At 41.0% G+C, this 13,953-nt stretch overlaps 1 protein-coding gene across 3 annotated transcripts in view; it reads right to left on the bottom strand.

Annotated features, from left to right (window-relative positions):
* The window catches only part of GAP43 (growth associated protein 43), a 158,461-nt gene that overhangs the window by 26,221 nt on the left and 118,287 nt on the right, over positions 1-13,953 (bottom strand). Inside the window, exon 4 of one of the 3 annotated variants that reach the window (XM_069202653.1) lies at positions 10,971-11,026. The exons of the other annotated variants lie outside the window; for them this stretch is intronic. Coding sequence (XP_069058754.1) covers positions 10,986-11,026 — 41 coding nt within the window. The 3' untranslated portion in view covers positions 10,971-10,985. Of the gene's footprint in view, positions 1-10,970; positions 11,027-13,953 lie in introns of those variants that run through there. 3 annotated transcript variants of the gene reach the window in all.

The following is a 13,953-nucleotide window of genomic DNA, read 5'->3' as shown; positions in this document are numbered from 1 at the left end:
AACATCCGGAACCTGTTTCTTGAACTAGGCAGATGCAGAGGTGGTCTGCAGGTTTCATTTCCTGAGATATGCTAGTTATTAATTTATTTTATGATTCCTTTTAAAGTGTTTTCTCATGCACTCTTTTACTGACACATGCACGCTCTCAAAGCCTCTCCAAGATGTGCTTGCCTTGAATTACGTGTTTTGCTGCTTTTCACTAAACATGTTGTTTTATGTAAAGTTATCCTACCCTACGGATGTTAATAATTTATTTACTTATTTTCCCACTCCTTCTTGAGGTCTTCTAATGAACTCATTTTCTATGTGGCTATGCAACCATTTAAAGTTAACATGCACTTAGGGCCTCATTACATGGGTGGCAGTCTTAGTGCCGCCACACTTGCGCTGACGGTCAGACAGCCGCATTCCAGGTGGTCCGACTGCCCAATTACAACTTTGGCGGGCGGACCTGGCTAAAGACCACAATCCATGCAAGGATCATAGACCCCGACTGGGTGACGGTCGTCGGGCTTGTAACCAGCCATGGTGGTGCTGATTACAACCCCACTTACTGCCAGGTTAGGGGAAAGCCAGTGTTGGGGGCCACAGAGGGGCAGTGCCAGGGCCCCCTTGCCCGGCACCGTCAGAATGTGCACTGCCTGCATTGCAGACAGTGTGCAATCCAAGAGTGCTGGTCGACCCTCTCTGTGCTACGGTATAGGACTGTTCCTGCCAGACGGACCAGTGGGAACGCTCTATTACAATGTTCCCACCAGTGAGCCCGGTGGGAACATTGTAATAGGGTGGGCGGTGGCATCCCCCTTGCAGCAGTGGGGGCTGGCTGGTCTGACCTCCAATGTCCTAATCAGGCCCTTAGAGATGTGTCTCCTTATAATTTTACTAAACCTGGTTAAAGAAGTACTTCACAAAGTTTGGGAATTCGTATTTTAGGAACTGGCTGTTGTCACTTTCAAGATGTCTATTATGTTTTAACTTCTATCACTTCAATGTTTGACGGGGTGACTTCTCATGTTTTCCGGGGCTTCTCTTGCTAAGTTGAAAGGACATACTATAATGGTATAATATCTATTAAAACTAACATATCTAATGATCTATTAGAACATTTTCGTTCCTGGTAACTTCATACTGAAGAACGCGAACTGTTTTCTTATGTCATTGAAAATTTGTGTACCTGGGTGCAGGACAAATTTTAATGCGCACCTTCAAGTGTATGACAAATGTTTACATGTTTTTGTATCAAGTACTTCAACCTCCTTATGAGTTTTAGGTTTTAAACATGTAGGACGTTTTGTTGGCTTTAATGCATGTCTGCACACCCTTTTCTACTGGTGACACTGCACCTGCTGCACTGATAACAGCCAAGGGTTTTCTTGTACCTGTACTGCTTCTTTTTATTTCCCTTCCCTATTTGTATCACTCTATCTCTGTTTCTGTATTCTACCCACTCTCTCTCTCGTAACCCTCTCTCACTTTTCCTTACTTGATTCCTTCCTTTCTTTTTATGTCACTCCCTTTGCTCACCTTAACTCTTCCCTCTTTTCTTTCATCTTTTCCTGCCTCCCTCACATTCTTTATCACCTTAACTTCTCTTCTATATCCTGCTCTTCTCTTTCTCCCATTTCTCTTAAATCTCCTACCCTCACTACTTCTTTCTCACTTTCTCGTTCACATCTATGTTTGTCTTTGCTTTTCTCTTTCATCTTCTTCCTCCTCTTTTTGTTTCTGCTCCTTCTCTTTCACTTCCTTATTAGGCCTGGGCGGAGTTCACGGAGTTCGACTCAGCGAAATTACATGGAATTCTGCAGAGGTGGGGTTCCGTGACCCGCTGAGTCCTGAATGCACTGATCTCGGAAGAGCTATGCAGGATCGGGCCTGCACTTCTGAGACAGGCGCATTCAGGAGAGGGCCATAGGCAGTGAAAGGTGCCCTTTCAAGCTTCTTGTGCACTGGCCTGCCCTGGGACAGGCCGGTGCACAAGAGGCCTGAAACTGCAGCTTTCTTTCACTGCCTACGGAGGCCAGTGGGAGCAGGCCGGTGCACAAGAGGCCTGAAACTGAACTTTCACTGCCTACGGCCCTGGCCTAAATTCAGTGTGCACAAACAACAAAATAAAAGAAGAAAATAGGAGAGGAGGACTTACCTGCATCCTCGTTGTCCTTCCCCCAGCGGCCTGGCTCCCTCTCTGCCTCCCTCTACCCTCTGCTCAGCTGCTGGCAGAGGGAGGCCTTGCCCTCCCTCTCTCCATAGCCTATGTCCACTGCAGCCCAGCTGTGGGCTACACAGCAGAAATGAAGACTGTCCCCACTGGCGAACTCCATGCTCTGAGTGGCAAAAACTCAGTTAGCTCCGTCAGAGGAGCAGAGCGTCCCGTCCACCCCTATTCCTTATTCCATTTGCTTGCTCTTCTCTCATCACCTTCCAACTTATCACTTTTTTGCCTGCTTACACTCTTCTTTTCTTTTTTCATTTCCTCTCCTTCATTTCTCACTTATTTACTCCTCACGTTTTCTTCTTTCACCTTTCAACCTCATCCTCCAAATCTGCTACTTCCTTCCCATTTAACTTGTCATTATTGTTGTCCTTCCTCTCTTTTGCCCTTTTTTCTTCTGTCCCTTCTCATTCGGTTTCCATTCTTGCCTTCTTTCTCCTTTTCTGTACCACCTTTTTTTCACTCTATTCTCTATCTAACGTAATTGCACAACAAATTAAACAACTAACACCTTTTATATGTTGTCACCATGTACAATTTCAAATAAAGAGTTGGCACTATAGATATATAGAAAAAATTTGCTTTGTCGCTGTCATTAAATTATTAAACGAGTTAATGAAATAATTAAATATAATTTAAAAGCAAAGCCTGCCAAGGCCAGACCTATAGGTTTTGCTCATGCTAATGGTTTTGCGTGACATCCTCCGCTCTTATTACACAAAACCGTGCAATAGCACAAATTAAACAACACATCCTATTTACTGAAGAGCAATTAAATCTATACTTTTGAACACTGCTAATCAAGGGAATTTGTCATATAGTTAAATGTGGGCTTCCGTGTGTGTTTGTGTGTGTGTGTGTGTAAGCATCTTTGAACTTTTTTGCATAGTTATAAGACATTCTCCAACCAGCCCTACACCCCCGACTAACATTAAAGACTGTAAACACACACATATTAAGAATTTGTGCTGCTGAGATACAGAGGTCAATAAAATGAAATGTTCCTAATTTTGCGAAATAGAATCTCGGGATTTAAAGCACAGATGCAACATTTTTGTAAGAAGTCAATTCACGATAATCTTTGCTTTTGTACCTCTGCCTGTTTCTTCTTTCATTATTCTTTGCCATTGTGTTCACCATTTCCTACTACTGATGTAGCATTAACAGCATGACTCCTGGCGTGTTTCCTTTTTTCTTCTCCTAATTCGTTCTCATTTACTCAGTATGTGATCTCTTTTTCTGTCTCCCTCTTCCTTTGCTAGAGTAAAACATATATTTATGGTTTTGTTATGATGAGAACATCAGTCGAGGGAGACCAATTTTACCAGATGAACAGTTTAGACTATGATGTCCGCCTCAAGGGACGACAGTCCTGCCAACTCACATGGGCCCATATTTATACTTTTTTTGCGCCGCATTTTCGTCATTTTTTTAGGTAATATTCTAGGTTTCTATGATGCTAGGACCAAACACAAATTCAGTCGCACACTCAGGGCATGCAGAGGATATTCCTTTCCAAACATTCAGTAGCTATGTACGTATGTGATTTTTAAATACCAATATACTGAAAGCAGTGTTGCATGCCAAAAAGACCCCACACAGACCAGTGTCATTCACTATATAATTCATAGCTGCATATATTATTTGTAGACCTATTCTTATGCAGTGTTTGCAACAAGCCAATGGGTACTACTTTAGAAAAAAGCTAAATGTTTTGTCCTTTTGCAAGCCTAATTATTTAGTCCTCTGAAAACTAAATGTCATTTAATTTAGCACTCATTATATGTTGGGGCCCAAAGAGGAATGTTGGCTTGGAGATAGTTTATTTAGGGTAAATCTTTATTTGAGAATGCTTTTATACAGGCAGTATAACATGAGTATCTAATGCTTTTATTTGTTCACTCAAACGTTAGCTGAGTACTGTGTATGATAGCTACTGTTCAGTGAAGGGAGGTGTCTTTTGTTTCTTTCCGAATTGCAGGAGAGTCGGAGCAGTTGTGATTTTGAAAGGGTTTTACTCCAGATGATGAATGCATATACACAGAAGTGTCTTCTGTTTTTTAATCTTCTTGCATGTTTTCATCTTCAGGCTGGCCTCTGTTGAGGTAGGTGCCTGAGGAGGTGGGGAGTCACATTTAACCCCCCCACCACAGAAGAAACAATAGTATCCATAGTGGTCTTCCATGGTATTGGCCTGTTGCAAAACGTCTAATGGATTACAACAGTGTAAACCGCACTGTGACCTGAAAACCATCTCTGTGTAAAGATGTCCTGCTCACTTTAGGGCTCACGATGTGACAATGGGCCAGACGTATGACTATCGCCAACGGGGATTTGGCCAGTTTGTGACCACTAAAACAGCCTCTGGCATGTACAAACCCTATTTTGCGAGTCAGTATCCAAATAGGGTTTGTGAGTTGCTTTTAGGAAGGGGCGTACCAAGGGCGTCCCTTCCTAATAGCGAGTCGAAGGGGGATGTATGATTGTTTGCGACTAGAATGAGGTTGTGAAACAATCACAGTTTACTGCCTACTTCAAGTAGGTGGTAAGCCAGTCGAAAAAGGGAAGAGGTCTCAGGGAACCCCTTCCCCTTTGTGGATGGTATGAAAAATGTTTTTTAGGAGCAGGCGGTGGCCCCACAGATCACTACCTACCCTTAAAAAATAAAACAGAAACATTTCATTTTTCTTTTTGAAATACACTCTTTTTCCTTTTAGGAAAATGGGCTGCATAAAAATAAAATAAAAAAAACTTGCTTTATTTCAGAGCAAACACACACATGGTTGTCTGCTGTCCCCAGCAGGCCACCATCCCTATGTTATTGCCCATTCCCAATGGATCATAAATTGTGACCTGCCTCATTAATATTGATGAGACAGGTCAATTGTGACGCCATTGGGAATTGCAAAAATTTCTTTTGTGAGTCGCTAAAATTTGTAAATTGCGAGTCGCAAAAGGAAATGGTCAAATATCTGGCCAACTGGGTGCCTGTGTATAGATCGCTAATCCCTTGTGACATAGTGTGGCACTGTGTGAGCTCTGTGAGTTGGTAGGATGGGGATAAAGAAATAAAGAAGGTAACATTTACTGCTGCTTTGCAATTCAGGAAGCAGGAAGAAGATGACATGAAAGAACAAATTATTCTCACAAGCTCAGCCACATTACCAATCAAAAGCACTTCACTGACCACAAGGATTAAGTGTTTCCTGCAGCATTTAAAATGTGTTTTTAGTTTGCTGTTAAATGTTCTCAGTTTCAGCAGATAAAGAAGAAACTAAAAGGAATTGACTTAGGGTCACACATTTCGGTCAATTGAGGAATCTGGAATTAGAACTCAGACCTCCTGTCTGTATATACATATTACAAAACACAACAATCACAGATATCATACACTACACATTGAACAGTAAATTTAAAAGGAGGGTCTTATAAAAACCCTAAAATCTCATAAAAGAAGATCTTCAAGTGAACAGCAAAACTTCTATCTCTTGCTGGGTTTGTTAAGTGCAATTGGATTTCACCTTAATGTCCCAACTTTCCCTTAAGTATAGGCCAATTGCTTTGGTTGCAGTAACTCAAAGGTTACTTGCTCTGCTGGATTATCAAGCTGTTTTTTGCGTACAATTGACCTGATCTTGTTATACAGGTAGCAGACCAGCATAAAACGTGCCAGGTCCTCCCTTGCCCCACACGCAAATTTGTCTGAAACCACCATGTTTCTCCTGGTCTTGGAGTTTAATAACAGGCAGCCACCCCTTGCCAAAGCAAAAAGTCTTCTTTCTTTTGCTCTTTCCTTGAGCTTAAACACCCTAAAGGGCAGTTACTGGTTCTGGTGGCTTCGTGGACTAATGCGTCCACTGTAGGGGCCTGTGTTCAACCTCATGGTTACAGGTTCAAATTCTGGGTGGTCCACTCAGCCTTTCATCCTTCTGAGGTTGATAAAATGAGTACCATTAGGTTGGGTAACAAGAAACATCTGTAATTCAGATCCTTGATACCCTCGGGTGATACGTGCACTCTAGAAATACATGGTATATTATGTTACCTCCCCAGCTACTTAAGTGAGGTGTTCTGCCATCGGTAAGAGAAGGTACCAATTCATATAGCTAAAAAATATTCAAGAGAGTGGAAGTGCTGTACAGGATACCTCTCAGTTATGTAAGGATAATATATGTACTTGTTTCAGAATGAAATGATCAATGGTCAAAGTGGGTGGGACCTGAGGGGCATGATGAGCCCATACTTTCCTAATTTAAGAAAAACAGTTTCCCTACTTATTGTGAAAATAAAACCACCCCGGGATGGTTAATTGCAAGAGTTGAAATTCTTCAGCCGAAGGGTGAGGCAGGAAGTATCCTTTGCTGTGAAACCAAAAGAGGGGCAGACAGCTAAACAAGCCTTCTTGCCAGGGAGCTTCTTTAAAAGAAATGTAAATGTGCACAACTGGTTAATCAGCAAATGTAAAAAGTGCTTGAAAGCTGGTATTGGCTCTATTTGATGGAATTACTTGAAGTGTTCTTATGGCACAGATGTATTCATTTTGAGGGGTATTGCAAGGGAGTTACCAGCTGAGCTGTGAATTGTGTGTTTTTAAAAGACAGTTATAAAACGAATTCCACTATGTACAGTCTGGGTATTACTAAAAGCTATGCTTTGGCAGCACTTTATCTTAAACCTATTTGCAAATTTTGTAGCAGCCTACAGCCTATCTTATGCTGTGTGTAATGCAAGTTTAAAATACTGGCTTAAATATTTACAGTGCTTTCTGTCACAGACTGGGAACTTATAGCACTAAACATGCACTCGTCACTGTTCTCCACTGCACCAACCAGGATTCAATCCCATGGCTCTCTGGTTACAGACCTCTGCAGGGCATTAACTAAAAGAGGTTTCATAATGCACAATAGTACATTTCCCACTGATTAACTTAACTTGCATTTACTTTTCAATTAAGCAGTGCCTTATTTTAGATGTAGTTACCTGAAGGTGAAAGACTGACAAAAGTTACTGAATATTTAGTTTTTTAGCGACACCTTTGACCACGCCCCTACACTCGCCCCGCCCCCTACGCACACAGCAGTACAGTTTCTCTACGTTTTTAAATGCATTTCGACCACTGGCAAGTATAATGTACATGAGATTTCATGATGTATCGAATGAAACAATTCCTAAAAGTGAAAATTTGTATTAAAGATCCCTTCAGAAAGGTATTCAGAATAATACCTATCCCTCACTTGAAGACCCCTTTACAAAGTGTTCAGCCTTGAAACAGAGTTAAGAAGTATGAACGAGTCAATTCCCAAAAAGGCTACAAAATGGGAAATTTTTATTTCAAGTTCACATTCAAGGCAAACGTAAATCCCTTTTAGGTATTTGGCAATAGTTGACGGTCGAGTGAAACTTTAAGTCAGCATTATGTCTGTAGTCTCCCACATGTAAGAGAGGGGGAGCAGACGTTAGTTTGATGCAATGAGTGACTGGCTTAATTTCAAGATTAAGTTTAACAATGTGATCAGATCTACATGTACAGTATATTGCAGATGAAAAACTCAACTGCTTGCAAACTATTTATTTTATTGGAAACTAAAGTTAGAGGACCCTTTAAGGTGCTCCCCTGCCTTTTGGCTAGGTTTACACTATGTAAAGATCAAATGCATAGATACATTTAAGGAACATTAATGGACATACTGTGTAAAGGTTAAAAAGAAAACCTATACATTGTTTAATTAACTTTTTGTTTAAGGGTTGGGCAATGATACCTATACTACAAATTTAAATAATGCATTCTTACAATCAAAATATGGAACACACATGAATATGTCGAAGACTTTTATTTGATTCCATTTTATGTCGAAATATATGTGCTTGCTTGTCACATTCTAACACCTTTCCCATTCAGTCAGGCGCTGGGAGGTGTGATTTCCAGTTGGGTGCACACATGCGCCTGTATGCAGCTGACATACATTTTTACCTACAGTTGATGAAGACCCAGCAGTGATGAAGAAGTACCATCCAAAGATCAATTTCGAAATAAACAACTGATTTCTAAAATAATGTACTCCCACATCTGATTTCCACTTCCTGTCAATTCCAATGTACAAAATCTCTTCTCAGATGCTGTTAATGCTGGATTTCTGCTGATGCTGACACATCATGTTATTGTGCATGCCAGCACCACATCAGCCAGACATTTCACAGGTGTGTTTCGTGTACAATGATGGGTCATATATAATTGCATCGTTTCCACCCCCTGCATGTGCACTGTGTTTCCTAGGAGGTATGGAAGACAAAGGGGCAGATTTAAGACCCCCTAGTGCCTCCGTGCGCCACAATAGCATCATTGTTTTAATGCTAATGTGGCCCAACGAGGCAGAAATTGCCACGCCCAATTTACATAGTGGTGCAATGCATGCATTGCGCCACTTTGTAACCCTTTGCGCTACATTATGTCTGTTAGGGGGGACAAAAAAATAGCACCACGAAATCTAAGAGATTTATTTACGTCATTTTTTTCAGCACTTTTAACATCTGCTCAACTCAAAGCAGCTGTTAAAAGGAGGCACACCATTGTTTACAATGGACCTCAATGGGTTTTGCAGAATTGGCGTCAACATTTTTTACGCTAATCCTGAAAAGCTCTAAACTATCCTCAAAAAGTTTGATGCTAGTTCCCTAACTACAGCCATGGTGTGCTGCAACTTAAATACGGCGCATGCATGGTGGTGTAAGGGGGGGGCGCAAGAAACGTGGGGCTGCAATGGGTGCAGTGCCACTTTTCTTAAATCCAGCCCAAGATGACTTAAGAAACAGCACACTGGTACCTGGTCCTGACATGAAAGGAACACTTTTCTAATGAGGGCCAACAAGCATGCACTGCATCAATATTTGAAAGATTGTAGGGCACCCCATAGCCTCCCCCTCCACTCTTGCTGGACATATTAAATAATCCATATACCCGAATGCTTGGGGGTGTAAACAGCTGTGCCTTATGATTGGCTTGCAATTAAACCTACACTCACTAGTGTTGATATTCTGAGACCTGGGCTGCGAGAGACCTGCAAGGAACACTCATAGCCAAACGCCTGAGATTCTGGGAGGATTCCCACTTATCCACAAAGCCTCTTGTTTAATGTTTGATTCAATGTGCCAGATCCATTGTTTATTTCATCATTTGTTTGGAATAATATAATGCTTGAAACAAAACGCTTTGAAGGAGTCAAGAAACTGTGCAAAAACCATAGACGAGTTAGAAAGTGTAAACAAGTGAGGGGCTTTAAAGTATGAGTAGAAAGAGTGTGGAACTCAATAGGGAAAAGGCAGCTTTTTGTCAAACATGAAATGAGGTGGTGGCAGGAGAGTGAGGCAGAGTCGGGAGCCCTGGAGTATGTGGCGATTGAGGTACGAGTCACAGAAGCATGAAGGGAGGATTGAGGTAGAAGACCCAGAAGCATGAAGGGAAGGTTGAGGTAGAAGACACAGAAGCATGAAGGGAGGGTTGAGGTAGAAGACACAGAAGCATGAATGGGGGAACTGGGGGAGGGAGCACAGAAGGGTGAGGGGACCCGGGGCAAAGAAGGCAAGAAGATGAAAGTAGAGAAGAGGCGGAGAAGAGTAGACAGGATCGAAGCACAAGTGGGGAGATGATCAATTCTAGCCAGGCATGTGCAAAATTTACTTTTGCATAATTCTGTGACATTTAGGCAAAATTAGGTGAAATTATGCATAATTAATTGAAATGCAAATCTGTCATATTGAGTTATAGTTTAGCGTGAAATGTGTTCTTGCATCAATTTTTGGTGTGATGATGCATTCAAATGACGCAACGCGAGCAACAGCTGCTCACGTTCAAGTTCGCAGTAAATTTTTAGTCAATGGCACGTTTCGGGGATAAATTTTTACCATGAATGGTGCGGAGCTACGCAAAGTGGCATTACGGCATAGTTGTGGAAATTTTGCATAACAGGCATGAAATGACATTTGTGAAATTAAATATATCAGCATAACTTATGTTTCACCCAGGCCTATCTTAGATACCCTTCAAACAGTATGATAAATCAAAACCGAAGTCTTGAGTGGATCGCCAAGAAGAAAGAACTACAAGGAGAGTGACGAGATGGACAGCGAACAGAAGTTTAAAAAAAGAGGGGTAGATAAAGTGAGGATGGAGAGGACAAGAAGGGGGAGGGACAGTGCCAGTGAATTCACTGGGCAAAATAAGGCAGCAGGCTCAGGGCGCCACCTAGTGGTGATACCAAGTTACTGAAAAAAAGCAAAAGTTTGCTTTGTTCATGAACTGTAATCTCAACAGCTAGCAAATTCTATTCTAAAATCGATTCTTTATAGTTAAAATGTTTGCACCGCTGAGTGGGATGAGTGTGGGGATTAATGGGACTTAGTAGTGATAGAAAAAGGAGTATGAGGGGCCTGGGAGTAAGAGAGGGAGGAGGGAAAAGAGGAATGAAAAAGATAACGATTAGAAATTAAGGAGTAAAATACAGAAGAGTTTTGTGTAATGGCCTGTTTTTTCTGAAAAAACAGAGATTACCCGTCTTCTGCAGGCAGAACACACCCAGCTACCCTCAGAGGCACTTTATTTTTAACTGAGGTCACACAAGAAAGATGCACACCAAAACGGCCTCAGCTGTCAGGGGATTTTATTTCAATAGTAACGGGCCTAGCCTACGTGCGGGAGTCCTAGTCTGCTCTTCATAGCGTGATGACACCTACAATGGATCTCTCTCTCTCGAACACTTCCGGTTTCGCCTTCAAGTGCTTACTTTTTGCGCGAAAACAGCTGTGAAAATCTGCCTGAAACTGAAAAGACATAATTTAAAAACATATTTTATAAAACTTTATAATGCCTACAGTTTATAATTGAGCATAAATAACACTTATTGTGATTATATAAATGAAAAAAGATTGGCAACTTATGCCAACTTATTTATCAGACTTCTATGTCTGCCGTAAAAGTGTGTTGCAATTTTACATGCTATTGAGTGCTTTCTGTCAACATTGAATGGAGCATCTCTAGTGACGTCACGCCTGTCGGACCTCCCGTGAAAACTCCTGTGACCTTATATGTGCCATCCCCAGCTGGATCACCAATGACCTCACCCATGACGCCCTCTTCCACGTGACCTTGGAAAAGCTCTGTGATATGCTTTGTAACTTATGCCCTCTTTTTTTTACTTTATGTGCCCCTCCCCCCATGCTCTCTCCTTTTTAGGACAAACACCCAGCCACACACATTAGTGACTAGGACTTCCAGGAAGGCCAACAAACATGTAAGACTGGTTGCTTCCTGCTGACCATTCTTGGAGTGTCTGATTGGGCCTTAGAGTCTGCATCACCTTTCCTCCCACTCCACCTGCATTTCTGTATCTGCCACCAGCAGGCTTGCAGAAGGCTTATGCTGTAGCCCCAGTGTTATTTGTACCAGACAGTGCAGCTGTTACTCCAACAGCCTCACCATACCTGTGCAGTAGCCCCTATATATCTGAGTGAAGGTTTTTGACCGGGAACCGCAGATCTCTACAGAAGGCAGTTCATAAAATCATTAAGAGGCACATTCCTCGAAGAAGGTGCAGTGAGGTCATGTTGGTGGACCCTCCTGTTGCAAATTCAGCAGGACCAGATACACATGGTTTCTGCTGCATCTAATTGTGTTGTATGGCTGTATAGTGCAAATATGAATAAATGTACACTGGAAAAACATATATTGGTATTGGATACCACAAGACACCAGTAGCCAAGGTCAAGTGATGTTCCCCAAAGAGGATCTTACAGTGTTGAAACCATTCTGCCCGTAACTTGATCCAGTGAAAGTCATTTGTAATTGGTAGTCTGGGATATCTGCCAGGGTAAAGGTAGTTGTACAACAGAAGTAGTGTATTTCATTATTAATAAACAAAAAAAACATTATCAATAGTACCCTACAATATTCTCAGTTGCTTTTAGTGATAAAATATGTACCTGATGGACATTTTCAGAGCATTCTGTACAAGGAGCGCCAATGTGTTCGTAACCTCAGTTTGTCACTGGTGTATATTCTAGTGTGGAAGTTCCAGTGGAACCAAGGTTTTCAGTTGAGACCAGTTGCTGCCACATGGGAGTTTCTAAATAGAATATTCTGATAATAAGATTGTAGCCTATTCGCGTTTCATCATTTCATGCTGGGACTAATTATGGTCAAGTGCCACGTGAGTTGTGGGTCAGTTGTGGTTTCAGCTGGGGTTTCAATTGTATTATTCTTTAACCATTTCTTCTTCCATGTTTTTTCCCACTGGAGGTGTTTCATGCAGCACCAGAACCCATTATATTCACCTATATCTTCCTTCATTTAGAAAAGTTCATAAAAAACATCATGGCATCTTCCAGACCTAATAACAGATACAAAACGAGTGACCCTTTTAAGGATCTCTGTGGTATAACTAACATAGGCCACATTTTGCAATTATGGCCCTTGCAGTAGGAGATGACACCTGTGTCAGACATCCCTTCATTGTAAACATGTATCAGGAGCATTCTCATACGTTGGGACCCCTAGCTAGTTCCTGCCAAAAGTGTCTACTCAGTTGCAAGTAGTACATTCATGTAATTAGAACTATTTATTCATAGCCATTTTTGGCAACATTTGAAGATGCATAAAAATTCCTATTTTAACTCCTTACAATATCTGTTTTATAATATGATCGTGAGGGTTGTCTTAGTATTTTCAAATAAGTTAATTTCAAATCAATGGGCAATAATGCAAACAACGTTTAGTATCTATTTAAGAGCAGGAGAAAATTATTTCTTAAAACTAGGCACCTGTTTCATTCCAGTTTTTGATCAAGAGAATTTATCAAGATATAAACGCTTTAAAGACATCCAACAGATAGTTCAAAACTTTGTTGTGAATCAGTTAAGCAATTATCTGGTCGAAAATAATTAGTTAGTTGTCTATATGAGGGTAAAATTGACCTGGGCCTCCTGTTTGAAGCCCATTGAAGGGAGGCATTTATATAACCCACTCATGATGTGCAGACTAGTGAAACAGCTGATGGTAATAGTGTCATGCAATTTCTGAATACATAAAAAGAGTTTTTAAAGAAATACAAAATGTCTTGAGTCACGTTGTTAAGCACACTTGCACCCCCATTATCACCTTCTAGGCACCTTAATGCCACACAGGAACAGTAGCAAACCATCACGACTACCTATAGCTGCTCCTTAAAGCACCAATACTCAATGTGGGTAAGAACAAGGTCATATAAAAATCATAAATAAATAAATTAATAATAAAGCACATGTACTTTTTTATATTTTTATTTGATAAAGCCTTTGGGGGAAATGCCACAAAAATAAAACATAATGAGATAACAATGAGGTGAAACAATATGGCCTGCTGAAACGTAACTTAACATAACATATGTAACATAACATAAAATAACGTAATGCAATATAACAATTATAAATATTAAATCCGCAGAGCCACAGTTTATTGCACCACACGGTTACTCCCAGTAGTCAGACAATGGAAACCTGAATTTATAGCTGCTAAGAGTCATTTTTCCATACTAACTTTAAAGGTATAAAAGTTACATAAATAAATAACTGTTCAGAGCGCTCCTCACAAACTACTCTGTAGTCACATTGAGTGTTGAGTAACTCTTGCAATCTATATTATTTCTTGGGCTGGGCATTATTTCAAAACATCTAGGGGCACATTTACAAGCCCCTAGCACCACCTTGCGGTGCCC

Source organism: Pleurodeles waltl, chromosome 8 (assembly GCF_031143425.1).
Source record: "Pleurodeles waltl isolate 20211129_DDA chromosome 8, aPleWal1.hap1.20221129, whole genome shotgun sequence".
Classification (NCBI taxonomy): domain Eukaryota; kingdom Metazoa; phylum Chordata; class Amphibia; order Caudata; family Salamandridae; genus Pleurodeles; species Pleurodeles waltl.
This window is presented reverse-complemented; position numbering and strand designations above follow the sequence as displayed.